This window comes from Zophobas morio, unplaced genomic scaffold, assembly GCF_036711695.1.
Source record: "Zophobas morio isolate AGI-343-1 ecotype UQ-CSIRO unplaced genomic scaffold, CSIRO_AGI_Zmor_V1 ptg000108l, whole genome shotgun sequence".
NCBI lineage: Eukaryota > Metazoa > Arthropoda > Insecta > Coleoptera > Tenebrionidae > Zophobas > Zophobas morio.
In genome coordinates, this window is record NW_026972213.1 from 2,349,942 (window position 1) to 2,367,506 (window position 17,565).

The 17,565-nt window shown below is 35.6% G+C and overlaps 4 protein-coding genes across 5 annotated transcripts in view; 1 reads left to right on the forward strand and 3 right to left on the reverse strand.

Annotated features, from left to right (window-relative positions):
* Positions 1-17,565, forward strand: part of LOC135144785 (protein prickle-like) — an 889,236-nt gene that overhangs the window by 43,392 nt on the left and 828,279 nt on the right. The window lies entirely within an intron of this gene.
* Positions 3,182-5,123, reverse strand: LOC135144769 (myrosinase 1-like). 2 transcript variants are annotated; one of them, XM_064076844.1, is made up of 8 exons: positions 4,943-5,123; positions 4,471-4,892; positions 4,207-4,416; positions 4,066-4,160; positions 3,719-4,015; positions 3,532-3,669; positions 3,379-3,485; positions 3,182-3,321 (listed from the first exon to the last, which is right to left on the reverse strand). In XM_064076844.1, the coding sequence occupies exons 1-8, from the start codon at positions 4,990-4,992 to the stop codon at positions 3,210-3,212; spliced, it is 1,431 nt and encodes a 476-aa protein (XP_063932914.1). In that variant the 5' UTR covers positions 4,993-5,123; the 3' UTR covers positions 3,182-3,209. The 2 variants fall into 2 exon arrangements, with proteins under 2 accessions (XP_063932914.1, XP_063932913.1); XM_064076843.1 differs by having other exon boundaries at positions 4,207-4,892.
* LOC135144638 (myrosinase 1-like) lies at positions 12,248-14,109 on the reverse strand. Its single transcript, XM_064076680.1, has 6 exons — positions 14,037-14,109; positions 13,210-13,981; positions 12,855-13,151; positions 12,658-12,792; positions 12,500-12,606; positions 12,248-12,446 (listed from the first exon to the last, which is right to left on the reverse strand). Exons 1-6 carry the CDS (start codon positions 14,084-14,086, stop codon positions 12,323-12,325), a joined length of 1,485 nt encoding a protein of 494 aa, XP_063932750.1. The 5' UTR covers positions 14,087-14,109; the 3' UTR covers positions 12,248-12,322.
* On the reverse strand, positions 15,722-17,466 carry LOC135144567 (myrosinase 1-like). Its single transcript, XM_064076589.1, has 6 exons — positions 17,420-17,466; positions 16,692-17,368; positions 16,537-16,631; positions 16,084-16,479; positions 15,927-16,033; positions 15,722-15,868 (listed from the first exon to the last, which is right to left on the reverse strand). The coding sequence occupies exons 1-6, from the start codon at positions 17,464-17,466 to the stop codon at positions 15,745-15,747; spliced, it is 1,446 nt and encodes a 481-aa protein (XP_063932659.1). The 3' UTR covers positions 15,722-15,744.

Genomic DNA, 17,565 nt, shown 5'->3' on the forward strand with positions numbered 1-17,565 from the left:
AGTTCTCTGGCCGGGATTTTGTAGTGTGCAACTCGTTCCTTCTCGTCGCGTTCTTTGTTTTAAATTTTGCTTCAAAGTGTCTTAGTATTCATTTTTGCTCAGTGTTAAATTTTTATTTGCTTTATTTTCTAAATTTGTGGAAGTCACCGCGAGCGGTGATCCACTTGTTCATTTTGGTTTTCTTGTGTAAATTTTTGATCAATTCATTAGTGTGTAAATAAATAAGGGTGACCGATTTTCAACTACGTTGGACTTTCTTTTTGCGGACTTTGCGGCCAACCCTTCCGTTAAAAAAATAGTGCATTGAAACAGCGGTACTAGTGAGTGACTCCGTGCCCTCGAGCAGCGAAAAGGGAAGTTTCGAAAGGTAAGAGAATTCCCATTTTTCTGTAATGTGTGATTAACACTTCTCAGGTAGAAGACCAGATAAAAACACGCTACCCGATTAAAGATAATTTAATTTTTCAAAATATTATTTTTTTTTATATAACTCACGCCCCAGCCTTGTTAGGCTGGTTACAACAACAAGTGAATAGAATAACAAGACGAATTGTGAGAGTTGTCAATAAATACATTTTTTCTCTTCCAGCTTATCATTCCGTCCCGATATGGACATATATCGCTCAAACCGCTTTCTCCATTGGGGCCAAGTATTAGGCATAGAAAATGTAAATTTTTCTGGTGGACTAACATGAGCTTGCATACCCATCGCCGGACTATGCGTTACCTTTACCGGATTAGGTGTTCCTTCCGGTCCAGTCATGATCTATGTAATTTCAAATCACTATTTATATCTTCTCTGCTATTTCTTCGTATGATTTTAACGAATATACGGTCTTTTCACCGCTGCCACCATGTTTTATCAGTAAAAGATCTTGTTAAGAGAAAAAATGTATTTATTAACAACTCTCACAATTCGTCTTGTTATAGGGGAATGACGGACTACCCCCTATCTTGGTGCCAATGCTTCGGGCGTGTGTGGCTTTCAGCTACATACCGAATGCATGGCGAAAAGTAAAGGTTATCTTTATACTTAAGCCAGGACGACAAGATTATACCTTGGCTAAATCCTGTATACCATTAGCTTGACAACATTCTTGTTGAAAACGCTAGATAGACTAAGCGAAAAAGAGATTCGGGCGACCGCTTTGAGCAAGCAACGTCTACGTACATCCGGACCAACGTGTCTACATCCAAGGAACATCCACGGATGCGGCCTTACACACAGTTGTAAACCGTATAGAGTGAACGATGGAGAACTTTTCACCTTAGGAATGTTCTTGGATATTGAAGGAGTGTTCGATAAATCGACCTTTAAAAGCATAGGACTAGCCCTACAAGAACACCACGTGAATTCCACCCTGAGTGGGTGGGTGACTGGTATGTTGAGGATTGAGGAATAGGGAAGTACTCATTAATGTAGGTGGCACTGAGATCGAGGCTGTTGTAGACAGGGGATATCCTCAGGGAGGAGCACTCTCTTCTGTACTGTGGAATACTGAAGTTGACAGCCCGATACGACCCCTCAATGATCTTGGCAACCACACAATTGGAAACGCAGATGATCTAGTCATTTTGCTAACAGGAAAAAACGCAGATACATTATGTGAAATAACACAAGCTGCAATAACAATGGCCGAGGAATGGTGCAGCAGGCATAACCTCACCCGTAAATCACTAGGAAAAGGAAAATTGGCACACTCCAGACACCACAAATATTTAACACAACGTTTCAATTTTCGGACGAAGTAAAATACCTGGGAGTTGTATTGGACTGGCGACTGAGTTGGAAGAAGCATGTAGATGATAAAGTGGAAAAAAATTCGGAGGCTTCCACGGTCGGAATCAATACATGATCGTTTTCTGGATTGGAACCGTTTTAATTGAGTTTATGGGCTCAACGTTTCGCACACTTTCGTACGTGGCATCTTCAGGAGCAGGGTTAAGAATAAAGCAAAAGAGCACGGTAACTCAGTATGTCAACCATACCAGAGGCGAAACTTTTTGACGGGAAGAATTTGGTTACCACGTGTATAAATAGACCGTAACCAAATTCTTCCCGTAGAACTTGTACAGCGACACCAGTCTCACTTTCAAGGGACAAATTACGTAAACTGGTAGGGTTTCTTACGGGACATTACTAGTTTAACAAACATCTACATACGATAGGAGTGGTAACAGACCCGATCTGTCGTGGATGCAATGAAGAAGAGGAAACAGCTGAGCACATTATTCGTGAGTGTCCATACTAGGGGACATCTGGCCTAGTATAGCAAAAATCAGGGAGTTTCCACCCTCTGCATTACTCAAGTACAAGACTCCCATAAAATTAGAAATCCAGAAATCCAGAATCTATTGTTTTCATAATAAAGGGTTTTCTATCCAACCCCGTTGCAAATCTCGATGAATCCTCAGATTAATCATCCTAGTCCTATTTTATTCTTACTCTTCATAAACGATATAACTTTATCACTTAACTCTACAGCCGCAGAGTGGTATACTAATAGTAACATGATACCAAACACTGAAAAATTTGAATTTTCTAAGAAAGAGTGGAAAACTACGTTCTATTTACTATGTCAATAATAAGCTCATAGAGAAAGTTAACGAAATCGAAGTTTTAGCTGTCATTTTCAGTGCAGAACTTTGTTTTAACAATCATATTGATTGTTTTATTGCTCGGCTGCTGTTTGTACGCTGTTTATTACCTTGGCGTGACCTTTACATGGTTTCCTTTTTACGAAAACCTCCTAACCCGGTTAGAAAGCGAACTAATTACACGTACAATCAAAGATTTGTATTGGCCGAGCTAGACTTTCTAAAATACGGCACAACAACAGTCTTGGGTTTCCTGTCAAACTGTTTATAATCATACTGATTGCACAGAATTTTTATCGGTTTGTAATTTCAGAGCACGTCTATCGTTATGTGTAGAAATCATGATATATTTTTGGATCCCTTTAAGGTGCCTAACCTTACACTCCTATTATTAAAAAAAATGTGCTAACGGTAAATAATTTAGTTAGCTTTGACTTACTTACGGTTGTTTTTAATATTTATTGGTCTCTTTTGGGACGTTTGTTAGTATATGTAATAATAAATTTTACGTTAAATGTACATATTATATTTTCTACATTTGTGTTTTGATAACAAAAATATTTATGTTTTTAACTGGCAGACTTATTAATAATTACATACACATTTTTTATTTATTTTAATCGTCTTGTCTTAACGATCGCCTTGTAAAAATTCGCTGAATCTTTTGGGATTCTGGTACGGTTAGGGTCAGTAAAATTAATTGCATACAAACCAAACTTTGCACTGAAAAAGATAAACATTCAAAATTACAAAAAAATAAGTGTAGCTTGCCCTACTTACCTGTACCCTTGGTTCCATTCAAAGTTATCGAGTAAGCTCCAGACCGTGTAACCTTGTATGTCGACACGATCGTCATAGACGGCTTGCAACAAATATTTTAAATATTCCTAAAACTTTGATTTAAATGTATTGAAACGAATTATCTTATTGTACCTTGTAAAAAATGGTTCTGTTAAAGTCGTGCAGTATTAGTTTCGGGTCTGAGTACCCATTTTCTGTAATTATAATACTAGGATTATTGTAATTTTTTTTAATCCATTTGCACATATCCCTTATCCCATATGGAACAACCTAGAATGTGGATTTTTGTTATTGTGAAAAGCACGAAAGTTTCCTTTACTTTCAGCCAAGCTGAGCCAGAACTTTTCCAGGAATCTTTATAATATTCTTCAACAGATAAATCATTAAATGCGCTTGGTTCTCCTATTTGAACATCGTCCATCCATTTTACCATGGTTGTTGTGTAGTGATTGACACCAATAAAATCATAAGTATCTTTTATTTGTCTCACTTCTTCGTTAGTAAATTTGGGCAGACGTGATTTTTTAAATCCCTCTTTCGTACTTCTTTCTCCAATTCGATTAATCATCACTTGAGGATAATTTCCTTTTATAATGGGATGTGCAAACCATCCAAACTAAAGAAAAACAAATTTGAATATGAATGTCTGAACTATTTAATATTTACTTGAAACTGTAAGTTTCGTTCTGCTGCTTCAAAGTCTTTGCGAGTATAAGTGCTAGGTTTAGCCCATATGGCGGTAAGTACAATCGATATTTTGCCTAGAAGTTTCGATTAAACTTTTAAATATAATTAAAATAAGCTTACCTTTCTGTTTTTTCCGGTAGGTTTTGTCATATATATCATAAGCCGCCGCATGAGATTTTAAAATATTATGACCACAAACGTAGACGTCGACACCACGATTACTAGCGAGACCTGGTGCATATGTTCCATTTTCATAACCATATTGACAAAATATGTAAGGTTCATTAAACGTCGTCCAGTACTTTACTCGCTCTCCGAAAATATGGAAAGCTAAATCTGCATATTTTGCAAAAATATCCACAATGGTCTCGTTTAACCACCCACCCATTCTTTCGTGAAGATGCTGAGGTAAGTCCCAATGATATAACGTGACCATTGCTTCGATACCGTTTTGGTCCAATAAATTTAAAATATTGTTGTAGTATTCAACACCTGCTTGATTAACTCCATCGTCAACGTAACCAGTTGGTAAAATTCTAGGCCACGATAGTGAAAATCTGTAAAAGTCGACTCCAAGTTCTTTGAGTAAAGCTATATCAGTTTCATATTTGTGATACGAATCGCAAGCTACATCGGCGTTGGAGTGGTCGAATATTTTGTCTGATGATGTATGTGTAAAGTGGTCCCAGATATTTTCTCCTTTGCCATCTTCGTTCCATGCTCCTTCAATTTGGTATGACGCCGTTGCTATTCCAAATTTAAAATCGGGAGGAAATTCTTGGGCATTTACTTTGTGTGTGAAAGCACTGTTTACACTTTATTGATGCATACAGTTACTAAGAAGTTCTATACTTACAGAATGAAATTGAATAAGGTCATTATTAAAACTGCCGTTGCGAAGCACATGGTAGTTACGAAGTTACACGGTCCTGAGAGAAAAAAAGCGATACAAGCGAATGCAAAAGAACACACACAATATGTAGAACTATTTTACAAAAGAGATTTTAGAAACGTAGATGTATTAATTTCCACCAAGAAGTGCTGTCATTCCGAAAAACTGCTTTTAATAAGTTTTTGTTTTAGACTTAACTTAGCAGCGCAACTTTCTTCTATGTAATATTTCTGGTGTAACATTGGCGTAGAAACTTAAACTTACACTCCAATATTTATGCAAATTAAAGTATTACGTGCAAGTATAAACTGTGATAACGAAATTACTTGTTGTAGTCATAATGTTTGACGTTAACTGTTATATTTATAATTTAGTTTTAAAGTCTAGTAACGTCATAATTATAATTTATATTGTGGGCTAAGTTAAGTGAACTGTAACATTTCTTCAATCAGAAAAAAAACTCTCCGTGATTTGTTTTAATTTACATCTATTTAACTTAAATTGGAAAGTTCAATACAGGGTGAGTATTATAATTTTATTTTTATTTTATTTTATTGAATTACGTTCCCCTACAGGCCGGAGGCCCAATGGGGTTATACACTACTTTTTTATTATCATTCTTTTGCAATCTTTAGACCAAATAACGATATTTGTACATATTATTTTAGCTAAATCCGAAAAGTAAAGTAATATTAAAAAAAATCAAATCTCATGACTAGACCAACATTTTCAAAAGACTCGTCAATCCCCACCTTTCTGTGACGTCAGCACTCCTGGGTAGGCGTGTCCCTTTTTTTCGAGTGCTGCCGGTTGCCGTTTCACGATATAAGGTTATGTTGGCTTTTTTAAACAACACTTTATCAGGATTTTTGTGAATTGTGATATTAGTCAAGTTGAAGTGCTTTGTTTTTTATTTAGACTGTCAGTTACAAAAGTTGCTCCACGTTGGCCACCAACGAGGAAATTTCACGAATTTTGTGCAACTTTGCTGGCTCTAAATATTTATTTGAATTTTTTTGGCTTGGATCGTTGATGCTCAGCAAGAACCACGGGAAGGTCTGGAGTAGGTCTTGCCAGGAAAGGAGAAGGCTAGGATTTGTTAATGAGGGATAGACCGTTATACAGTACAATAAAATACAATACAAATAACATATACAATATACAATACAATACATCAGACAAAATACAGCAGTACAGATACAGATATAATACAGTTGCATAGTTAGTACCTAAGCACATACACAACCTGAAGAAATCTTTAGCATCAAAATCTGCGACCCATTTTAAGCAAAGAGATACCTGCATGTTGCAAAATGAATATCCCAGCAAGCACACCGATGGAATTCGGACGAAAACTATAGGATCGGGGTATTCCCACGCCCAAGGGAAGAACGCAGCCGCATAAATCCAAGGTCGACTGACCTCATCCTCACTGAATGATGCGACCCAGCGTCTAAGGGCTAACAGAACGCCCCCCCCCCCAGGCCAAGGGCGTCTGACGATATGGAGTATTCAGGCTCGGAACCAAAGGATGCATTGTTGCAACATTAATACCCAAGCAAATATATGACGAAAACCCACAAAGCATTTACACCACTAGAGGTAAATTAGCTAGACCCACTGTTGCGAAGATAAGTTAGTAATACATACAATATACAGTACAATATGCTTCAATTACAAAAATTACAACATACACACTGCTCCACATTTGCCGCCAAAGAGCGATGACTGTGCTCGCCCGTTGCTGTTGCCCGGCAAGAACCAAACAATACGAGGGGGTCTGAAGCGCGTCTTGCCGTGGAAAGAGAGGATTAGGGGTTGCTGACATGGCTGAAGGACACTGCATTTTGTAAATTATGAACGCCGTACTTTATATACACTTTAAAAATGATGGATTTGATGGATATTTTTAACGTAAATTAAAACAAAAATCGCGAATTTTTGGAAAAATGTCCTTCGTGTCCACAGCACTAACGCAATATACAATAAACTAGAAATTCGCCAAAATGCGTTACTTTTACACCAAAAGACACACCGAAGTTGTCGCCATTATCCAAATCAAAACTGAACACAAACGACCGACAAATGCCATGTTTGCTCAGGCAGCGCACGTGACAGTGACGTCATCGTACGTCACGATGAGACTGCAAAAATTATTTTTGATATTTTAGCCTGGAAATTGCACATTTCGGAGTTAATTTAACAATGTTTAAACAAATTGAATTGTTTATAATAACTTCATGCTTCTAGGAAAACAGTTTTTGGTTTAATTATGACATATTAATACTTATCACATTTAAACAGTATAAATAATATTAATTATGTTTAAATATTGTTTACTGTGTCATGATAATTTATATTTTTTTATATTTGTCGATAATAAGAATCACGGGCCCCGATAAATTAAAACTCAAGTCGTACTTACTCCGTTTTCGGCATTTTTTGGAAAAATATCTACTTTCCTTCATGTTCACAGCAGCAACGAAAAATATTTTCTCTATTATTTATTAACAACAAATTAGAAATTCGCAAACACGTACTACTTTTAAGCCAAAACGGAGCTCCAAATGCTACGATGTTGCTGCCACCAGACCGACATCAAAACTGGACACAAAGGACCGAAAAACGCGACCTTTGCTCAGGTAGCTCACGTGACAGTGACGTCATCGTTCGTCACGATGAGATTGCAAAAATTATGTTTCATATTTTGGTTTGGAAGTTGCACATTTTTGGGGTTAATTTAACAATGTTTAAACAAAGTGAATTGTTTTTAATAGCTTCATGTTTGTAGGAAAATGGTATCCGGTTTAATTATGACATATTCATACTTAACATATTTAAACAGTATAAATAATATTAATTATGTTTAAATATTGTTTACTGTGTCATGATAATTTATAATTTTTTTATTTTGTCGAATATACGGGTCACGGAGCCCGACAAATTAAAACTCAAATCGGACTTACTCCGTTTTCAGGTTTTTTTGGAAAAATATACACTTTCCTTCATGTTCACAGCACTAATGCAAAACATTTTCACTAGTATTTATCAACAATAAATTAGAAATTCGCGAAAATGAAAAAAATGAAATCAAGCAAGATTTTTACCAAAACTAAAATACTAAATGTGCGCTGTTGTCATATGTCTAATGAGTAAATTTTAAAGGACCCGGTAAACTTGCAAAGTTTTAGTTGCCTGATAAACTACGACGATATAAATAGAAGGACCTCTAAAAATTAAAATTTTAACGGCCTTTAAATTTTAATAGATAAGATACAGAACGGACCCCTATTAGAGTTAAATATTACAATAATTGTGTTTACGTCTTCTCATTGGAACTAGGGAGTAGTAGAACGTATACAAAACTCACTTAACATATACCTTGTAAAACTTTTATGAGTTAAGCGGTTTGAGCCAAAGCACCCTTATAAGTCAAACTGGCTATTATATAACTTAACTCCGTTCACATATACCTAGTAAAATTTTACAGCTCCATCATGACAACAATGGACAGTAATAACCCTTGCGGTTCGGGTCCATAAAGATTTGGGTGCTTTGGCTTAAACGGCTTAAGTCATAAAAGTTTTATAAGGTGTATGTCAAGAGAATTTACTGTATTCATTGCCACCCACAAATTTTGAAGTGATCACAGCCTGTGAACAACGATCTCACTTCTTATTGCCACCAGCTGTCGTCACCAACCTGTCAACTGTCATAATTGTTTTGTCACCGTACACTCACATAGCCTCCTTGATTTTAGGCAAATTTACTAGGCGTCTAGATTTCCCATTACAGAAATGAATGGAGATCGTCCTAAAACCGTATAGACGACTATACACCAGTTTTTGGATATTCCGAATTACATCTATATGCGACGAGATATGCAAATCATAATTGTTACATAGCATCTTGATACCGGATCGCTTACCGTGTATGTCTTCACGGTGTTTTAGTGCCATTAAATATATATAAGAGTATAATAGCTCCAATGAGCTCTACTCTATAACAAATCAATAATAATAATAATAATAATATTCCTTTATATAACTACGTACTATCTAGTTACATAATGCATTGATGAAGAGTGTTCGGGTTATAGAACCATGAACACTTATTAAATGATTTTATGATGTTCGACCTTGGTTGTGCTAACCTTCTCATCTGAACATTCGGTTCCCCCATTCCCTGACACGCATGATGAGCCCTTTGGATATTGTTGCAGATTTACTTTAAACCTAATGACAGTTGACAGTTTAGTGGCGACCAGTGGTGGCAATAAGAAGCGAGGTTGTTCAGAGGATGTGATTACGTTAAAATATGTGCACGGAAACGAATGTGTTGTCATTATTAACTGCATATTACCTAGTTAGATAATAAAGAGTGTTCGTATGGGAAGACGAGCACAATCAAGAGTGAACGGCATATCATCGTTAAGCCTGTTTAACTATCAACTTTGCTGAGCTTACGGTATGTTGATAGCGCGTTGCCCTGGAAGAAGGAAGACCTGGATCCCATCTACGGCGTGTTCATTTTTTATATTAAATACTTTAAAAAATTTATAAATAACACTACGCAGCTCCTACGCTGAAGAGTACTTTCTAATATACATGCAGAAATATCATGTTTCACCGGCGAAGAAAGTTCTGTTTACATAACTTTACACCATTTTCTTGTTCATGTTAACATTCTCACAATTCTCCCAAGAACTTTTCGGGGATTTTATTCTATGGTTTTGTTATAAAATGTGGTATCAATGTTAATTCAGCGTATGAATATTTACTATACAATCAACTGTTTCAGTTTTGATTATTATCTTTATTTAATTTAATTTTTGTTTCAGAAAAAAACATGTTTTCATTACAGTTAGTATCCAACGATTATTATCTGTGACTCACATTATTATAAATCGTTATCACACAGTGAAAGATCTATTAAAAATATTGAACTCTTGACTCATGTAAAGGTGTACAACCTTGCATGACAGTTATTACTGCTTATTGGTTTATAATCTTTTAAGTTTCAAGAAGATATACGTATGAGAAATGTATGACTAATAGAATTTCAAAATTAATTGGAAAAATATAGTTCTGTAACTATTCACCGTGTGTACAAAAGATTGTTGTTGGAGATTGGGGCACGTGAAAAAAACGAAATTTAAATGTTAAGTAGTGGCCGACAAATAGTGTTACAAGTGTTAAGTAACTATCGTTTCAAGAGTTTTAATTCTGAAAGAAGTTCTGAAAAACTTGGAGAAATACTTAATGTAAGTTTCGTTCTTGCTACCACAAAATTTGTACAGGAGTTAGAATTTTTTTTCTATTTCCGTATCTAAAACCTTGCTTAGCGTATTTAATGGATGGGGCTAAACGATATTTTAATTATAGTTTCATCATCTGTGGCTTTGGACTCACTAAACACGAGTCGAAGCTATTTTTTTTATTTATTATTTATTTATTCTTGTCACTTTTTGTTATTTCAAACCGGTATCGGACATCGCTCAAGTAAAGTGCACTGATGCCAACATTACTGAAAATGAAGACATTTTCATAGACGTTTTGTTCGAGTACTTGCGTAACTGGATAGTTATGGTTTTAATTTGGAGTCGTAGAAAAAGCAAGTAACACGTTTATAAACTTCTCTAGGCACTCGCTTTGCTCCGCTCGTGATTAAATAAACTCTTGTCTAAAGACGTAAAATTTTTACATCATATACTCTTTCGTTCACTGAGCTGTCAGCTTGGCTTATACTGATAAGAATGAAGCACAAAAATGCCTTTAAAGTACTTTTGTGTTTTTTTTTCCTAAAGGGATAAAATGCTTAAAAAAATAACGTTTAAAGGTTTAGCTTGAAAGTGTTTTAAGTGGGCGTCAACTTTCATTTGGGCGTAAATAAAAAAAAATACAACATATCATTTCCAACACTTTTGAAAATACCGTGGGTTCCTTAATTGTTCAGATCATAGAATGCTGTGCGATTTTGAACATACGTCTTCTCGGTTTCGGATACTTTTGAGATTATGCAATTAAACAAACACATGTGTAATGTTGGTTGCATACTGACAAATCATTTGACCAAGGAAGGTTAGCTCTTGCTTGTTGAAAATTAGAACAACTAGTGAAAGAAAATAACTTCTGCAGATTTGTGAATAAGTTTACTTAAAAGGCGAAAACAAGGTTAAAGAAACTGTTGGAAATGGTATCCATTCTCCTGTATACATAAATTGACACGTCTTTTCATGTTATCAAACACATTTCACATTTTGTAGTGTAGCAGGAGTAATGCGAGCATACTCTTCGGTAATTCTGTTTTTCAGTTCTTCTATGGTTTGATGACCTTGGGCGGTACTCAGCAACTAAATGTAAACTTATCACTCTATCATCAAAGAATTCACATTAAAATTCAAATTGTGTACTGTTGTATGGGCCGTGGCACCGTCATGTTGAAAAAAATTGTCTTGGAGTTCAAATTGAGACAAACTCAGTACCGGAGAGATGAAACCAAGCTTCATCAGAAAAGAATGTTAAATCCAGCAAGTTATCATTATTGAGATGTGCATGTTTAAGAAACCATCTGCAGCAGGCAATACGTCTATTAGAATCAGCCGGCAAAAGTTAGTGATAGGCATGAAGTTAGTACGGGAAAAGGTTGTGCTTTTTATTCATAATTTGATGGCATGTACCCACGGAAAGTCCAACTTTTGCGACAGATGCCTTAATGATGTTGATGGATTATATTCCATGCGTTCTTCAACATCTGTTATGTCTTCATTGGTATACAATGTTGGTCGTCCAGCGCCTTTTTTGTGGTGGACACTACCTGTTTCACGAAATACTCGACAGTGTTTCTAACAACGTTGTAAAAATCAGTAACAATAAAATTAAAGTCTGGAAATTTTTGTTGGAATTCTTGTAAAACAGCACCACTGTTGTAATGCCAATCATGAATGTTTTATGTTCCAGAGAGGAAACCATAGTGTTTTTTTATTTAAAAAAAATTTGAAAGTTTGACGTTTCAAACACTAACGCGGTTGAATGTATCAAAGACAATCAGAAACTGTCAGTTTAACGTCCATAGCCTCCACTGTTCTAAATAATTAATGAACGCACTGTACTATTTTGTTAGTAGTTTTTTACAATGGAAAAAATGACTCATGTTAGTTATGTTAGGCTTTTATCAAGTACCATTAACGATTTTTTTTAACTGAGAATATTCCCGAAATTAAAGTTTCAGCTTTAAGGGTAGTAAGAGTCTTAATTAAAAAGCTGAAAGTATTTTGTGTTTATTTTGTTTATTCTATTTTTCGGAAACCTGTGTTATAGCTTTAAGTCAAATTATTATTACAAATTATTCGCACGTTTCTACCAAACATCTAGTGGTAATAACTTTAGTATAATAAGCAGCTGATTGTTTTGGAGTTCTAGGTCTTTCTGGATCATCGAAGTCGACACTGTACAAGCCAAATTTAACCCTAAAACATTTTTCAGTAAATTTTTTAGCATCTAATTTTATCAAACATTTTACGTGTATCCGTCAGTCCATTCAAAATTATCCATCAGACTCCAAGCTGTATATCTTGTGACATTAACTCCATCTTCCAAAACAGCTTCTAGAATATTGCTGAGATATTCCTAAAAGAAATATTTTAGAATATATTATATATTAACATCTAGTTAGTGTACCGTGTAGTAGTTTATTCTTCGGTCGTCTTCAAGACCACCAGCGTCAGAGTACCCATTTTCCGTGATGAAAATTTCAGGATTCTTGTACGTTTTGCTTACCCAATTCAACACTTTCCTTATCCCCCAAGGGACAACCTATATTATTACGGTTACATACAAAGATCCTATGAATTAAAAAATACTACAGTTTAATATACCTTGAGCCAATCAGATGCTGAAGATTCCCAGCTGTCATCTGTCCAGGTATGAACATTTAAATCACTACCATAACTTATAACGTTTATGTCAGCTTCCTCTTGCCATTCTACATAACTGGTGGAATATTGATTTACCGCTAGAAAATCATAAGTTCCTTGAATGTATTCCAATTCTTCGTCTGTGAATTTTGGAAGCCTTGATTCAGGATAGCCTTGTTCTTCACTTCTTGCGTCAATACGATCAATCATAACTTGTGGATAATTCCCGTTTACAATGGGATTAGCGTACCAGCCGTACTAAAAACGTTTCTCATATACATCAGAAATTACGAGTAATTTACACAACAATACTTACTGTAAATTGAAGTGCCCTCTCTGATGCTTCTAGGTCTTGGTCACTGCCACTGGCTGGTTCAAACCACTCAGTATCTATAACCATTCCAACTCTTCCATTTTGCGTCGCTCTAAATTCTTCATCATAAATATGATACGCTTTAGCGTGAGCTTTCAGCAGAACGTGTGTACATTTGTAATCCGCAACTCCAGACGCTTTTATTCCTGGAGCTTTCTCGCCATCACCGTACCCTTGCATGCAGGTTTGTTTCGGTTCATTGAAAGTCAACCATAATTTTACCAGATCGCCAAGTTCTTCAAATAAGGTTCTAGCATAATATGCATAGTGTTCCTCAAGTTCTGGATTTGGCCATCCACCGATATCTTGCAATATTTCTGGAGTATCCCAATGGAATATAGTGACCAAGGGTTCAATACCATTATCCAGCAATTCTTGAGTAAGGTTTCTGTAATATTCAATACCCACCGGGTTTATCGGTGTCCCAGCTAAACCATGCGGTACAATTCTGGACCAAGATATGGAGTATCGATAGTAATCTACTCCGAGCTCTTTTAGCATAGCAACATCTTCTTTATATTTATGGTAGGAATCACATGCTATGTCTCCGTTGTCATTTTCGTCAACGTATGTAGGTGTTGCGTGTGTTATGTGATCCCAAATGTTTTCACTTTTGTCGTCTTCGTCCCACGCCCCTTCTACTTGGTAAGAGGCAGTTGCAGCTCCAAATTTGAAGTAATCTGGGAAAGTTAAATTTGTAGCAGAAGTAGCTTCTCTGGAAAAACAAGCAGGTAGAATGGAAACATTTTTTTTTTTGAAAATAAACTTACTTCACTACTGCTACTAGCAACAGCGTTGAAATTAAAAACTTGTACGCCATTGTAGAATACGTACTTGTGGTGAAGTGCGGAACGGTACATTATATAGGTATTTCGGCAAGTACATTTAAAGTTGAACATAAGACTGATTTCTATCTTATCTTGGCACAACAAGGTGACTTTCCCAATTTGGAAGTGTCGAATATCATAGTTTTTTTTATGTTTTTGTAGTTATTCTAGAGGAGATATTATTAATTTTTTTTAATCTTTTATATAATATTTTTTAATTCTGACTCCTTTACTGTTGCCGAAATGCATATTTAAGAGCATTTTTCGATACTGATCGAAATGGTGTGTTTATTTTTTATCGTAAATAATTGGATGGCATCAGTATTTTAATTGTCTTGTTGATGGGCTCTTGAATGACACACTATGATTGACAAACATGATTAGATTAGTAGTATGGTTCTTACAGTATGGGAATTTTCCAATCTGGTTTATACTGGGTCACTAAAATCAAAAGATGTACTTGGGAATAAAAACTATAAACAAGCATAAAGGCTTAAGGAGAGAAAAATGTGTTTTCTCACTTTGATTTGGTTCTACTGTTTCTAAAATTGTAGAGTATATGCATTTTGGTGACTTATTAGATTTTTTGTTTTAGTACGCAGTTTGACTAATAAATTATGGAGTTACTAAAACAAACTCCTGGAAGTGGAAAACACCCTTTAAGTAACTGTATTGATGAGGTTTTTACTTCTTCAAACTTCATCTTTACTAAATTAAGAAAAGTAAACACTTTGCAAGTTTAAAATAATATATTGATAAAACACTGCTGTAGGTACGTATTTCGGTACCATCTTCTGGTGGACGACGGTAATATGTTCCGAAATACGTACACTGTTCTATTAATATATTATTTTAAACTCGCATTGTTTACGTTTCTTAATTTAGTGACCCTTTATATATTGCAACCTTATTTTTTTGGTTTTGTTATTTTTGACATTGCGGGTATGCTGACATTGGATGCAACGTGATAATTCATTTTTACTTCAAACGTTATGTGACAATAAGGCACAGACTACATTAGCATTTTCAGAAGGACAGAAAAATGACATCCAAGATTTTCTGGCCGCCACTGTAACTACAATTAATACTTTTCATGAGTTTATAATACTTTAGAGAAGATGCCATTAAAAAAAAAAGTCAAAATTTGGGTATTTAGACGTCGACAAAATACATTAAAAATTGACTGTATTCTTATTTTCAACCAAAGAAGAATCTAAAATCGTAGACAAAACTTAGGCAAGTCATTTGCCTAAAAATTTGTAAGGAGATTTGTATTTTGTAGTAAGCTATACACAGACATGGGTTTTACCATGTTCAATGCACTATGCACATGGTAAAAATTTAGGTTAACACGAGCGACAAAAAATGTTCATGTGTGATTTCGTTCAACGCATGAGTTCCAGAAAAGTTCTCCAAACAAAGCAGATGAAATTGTGTCATAAAACTTTAGATAGAAGATGTTTTCAATATAAATGTAATCATTTTCCATTAAATTGGAAAATCACTAAAAACTTTTTTTGTTTTGTGTGTATTTTATTTTAGTTTAAGTTGAAGATACATCTCGTGTTAGAATTAACAGCATAGGAAAGAGGAGATTTTGAATTTATCGCATTTTAAAATATTGTGAATTTGACAGGACAACTTCTATTTGTTATTCACATGCGTCTAGTAAACATCTGGTTTTGATAACATTAGCGTAATAACCAGCAGACGCTTTGGGTGTTCTTGGTCTGTCGGGGTTGTCAAAGTCCACTTCGTATAGTCCAAGTGTGGTACTACAAGAAAAATAATATTACTATAGTCCTTTTAAGTGTCTATACAATTCACACTTACGTGTAACCTGATCTCCATTCAAAAGTATCTATTAAACTCCACGCAGTGTATCGCGTCACATGTACTCCATCATCCAAAATAGCTTCTAGTAGACTACTCAAATATTCCTAAAGATGACTTAATGGTAAAAACTTAAATAAATTGAACAAAAACTTACTCTGATATAATTTATCCTGTCATCATCATCTAGTCCTCTAGGTCTAGCAAGACCGTTTTCAGTAATAATGATTTCGGGATTGTTGTAAGTTTTACTCAACCAATTAACAGCCTTTCTCATTCCCCATGGTCCGTCAATACCCTGTTCATTGACATTTAAGTCACTCCAGTATCCGACATCATTGACATCAGTTTCTTCCTTCCATGTTACATTGACAGCTCCGTAAATATTCAAGGCAACAAAATCGTGAGTGCCTTTAATGTATTCTAGTTCGTCATCCGTGAATTCAGGAAGCCTAGATATTGTGTAACCTTGTGCTTTGCTTCTTGCGTCGATTCGGTCGATCATTACTTGGGGATAATTACCGTTGACAATTGCATTGGCAAACCATCCGTACTGTAACAAAATTCCATACACTATATAATTTACGTTCTATTTAACATATGTTAGTACAGTGAACTGCAGTGCTCTCTCGGCTGCTTCTTTGTCTTGATCGCTGTCGCTGCCCGGTTCAAACCAAGCGGTGTCAACAACCATACCCATTTTCCCTAAAAGTAAATGACGATCATTAAAAATCAGCCGCGAAATATCTTGTTAACTTTGCAAACCTTGTTGTTCAGCTTTAAATTCCTCCTCAAATAGCCGGTAAGCCCGTGCATGTGCCTTAATCACGGTATGCGTACACCTGTAGTCTGCAATCCCAATGGACCCATAAGCTGGTGCCATCCCTGCAAGACCATAACCATCCAAACATGTCTGCTTAGGTTCGTTAAAAGTCAACCAGAGCTTGACGTTGTCGCCGAAATTTTCGAACAAAATTCTAGCATAATAAGCGAAATGTGCCACTAGTTCTGCGTTGGGCCAGCCGCCAATGTCTTGTAATGTTTGTGGAAGATCCCAGTGGTACATTGTAACCATGGGTTCGATGCCATTGTCCACCAATTCTTGAATAAGTCTCTTGTAATAATCAATTCCAGCTTGATTAATGGGGCTGCCAGCTATTCCTTTGGGGACAATTCTGGCCCAAGAAATAGAAAATCGGTAATAGTGAGCTCCGAGTTCTTTCAGTAGCGCAACATCTTCTTTATACTTGTGGTAAGAATCGGCAGCTACATCACCATTATCATCTTCAGCTATAAAATCTGGATTCGTGTGGCACACATGGTCCCAAATATTTTCACCTTTTCCGTCTTCATTCCAGGCACCTTCAACTTGGTAAGAGGCGGTTGCTGATCCAAATTTAAAGGTTTCAGGGAAAGTGCGATTGTCGACAGAAGCAGAGTTCCTTTACAAATTAATTATATATGTACTTTGAAAAAGTGAGGTCAATACATACTTAAAAAAGACGCAGGTCAAGTACAACACTAGAATTCTTAAATCCATCGTGAGTTGAACTAATATCGTATATTTCCTTAGTCAAGCACTTATTTATATGATTTGCCACTCATTTATTAATCTCTTTTCTTCGATATTTTCAGCTTT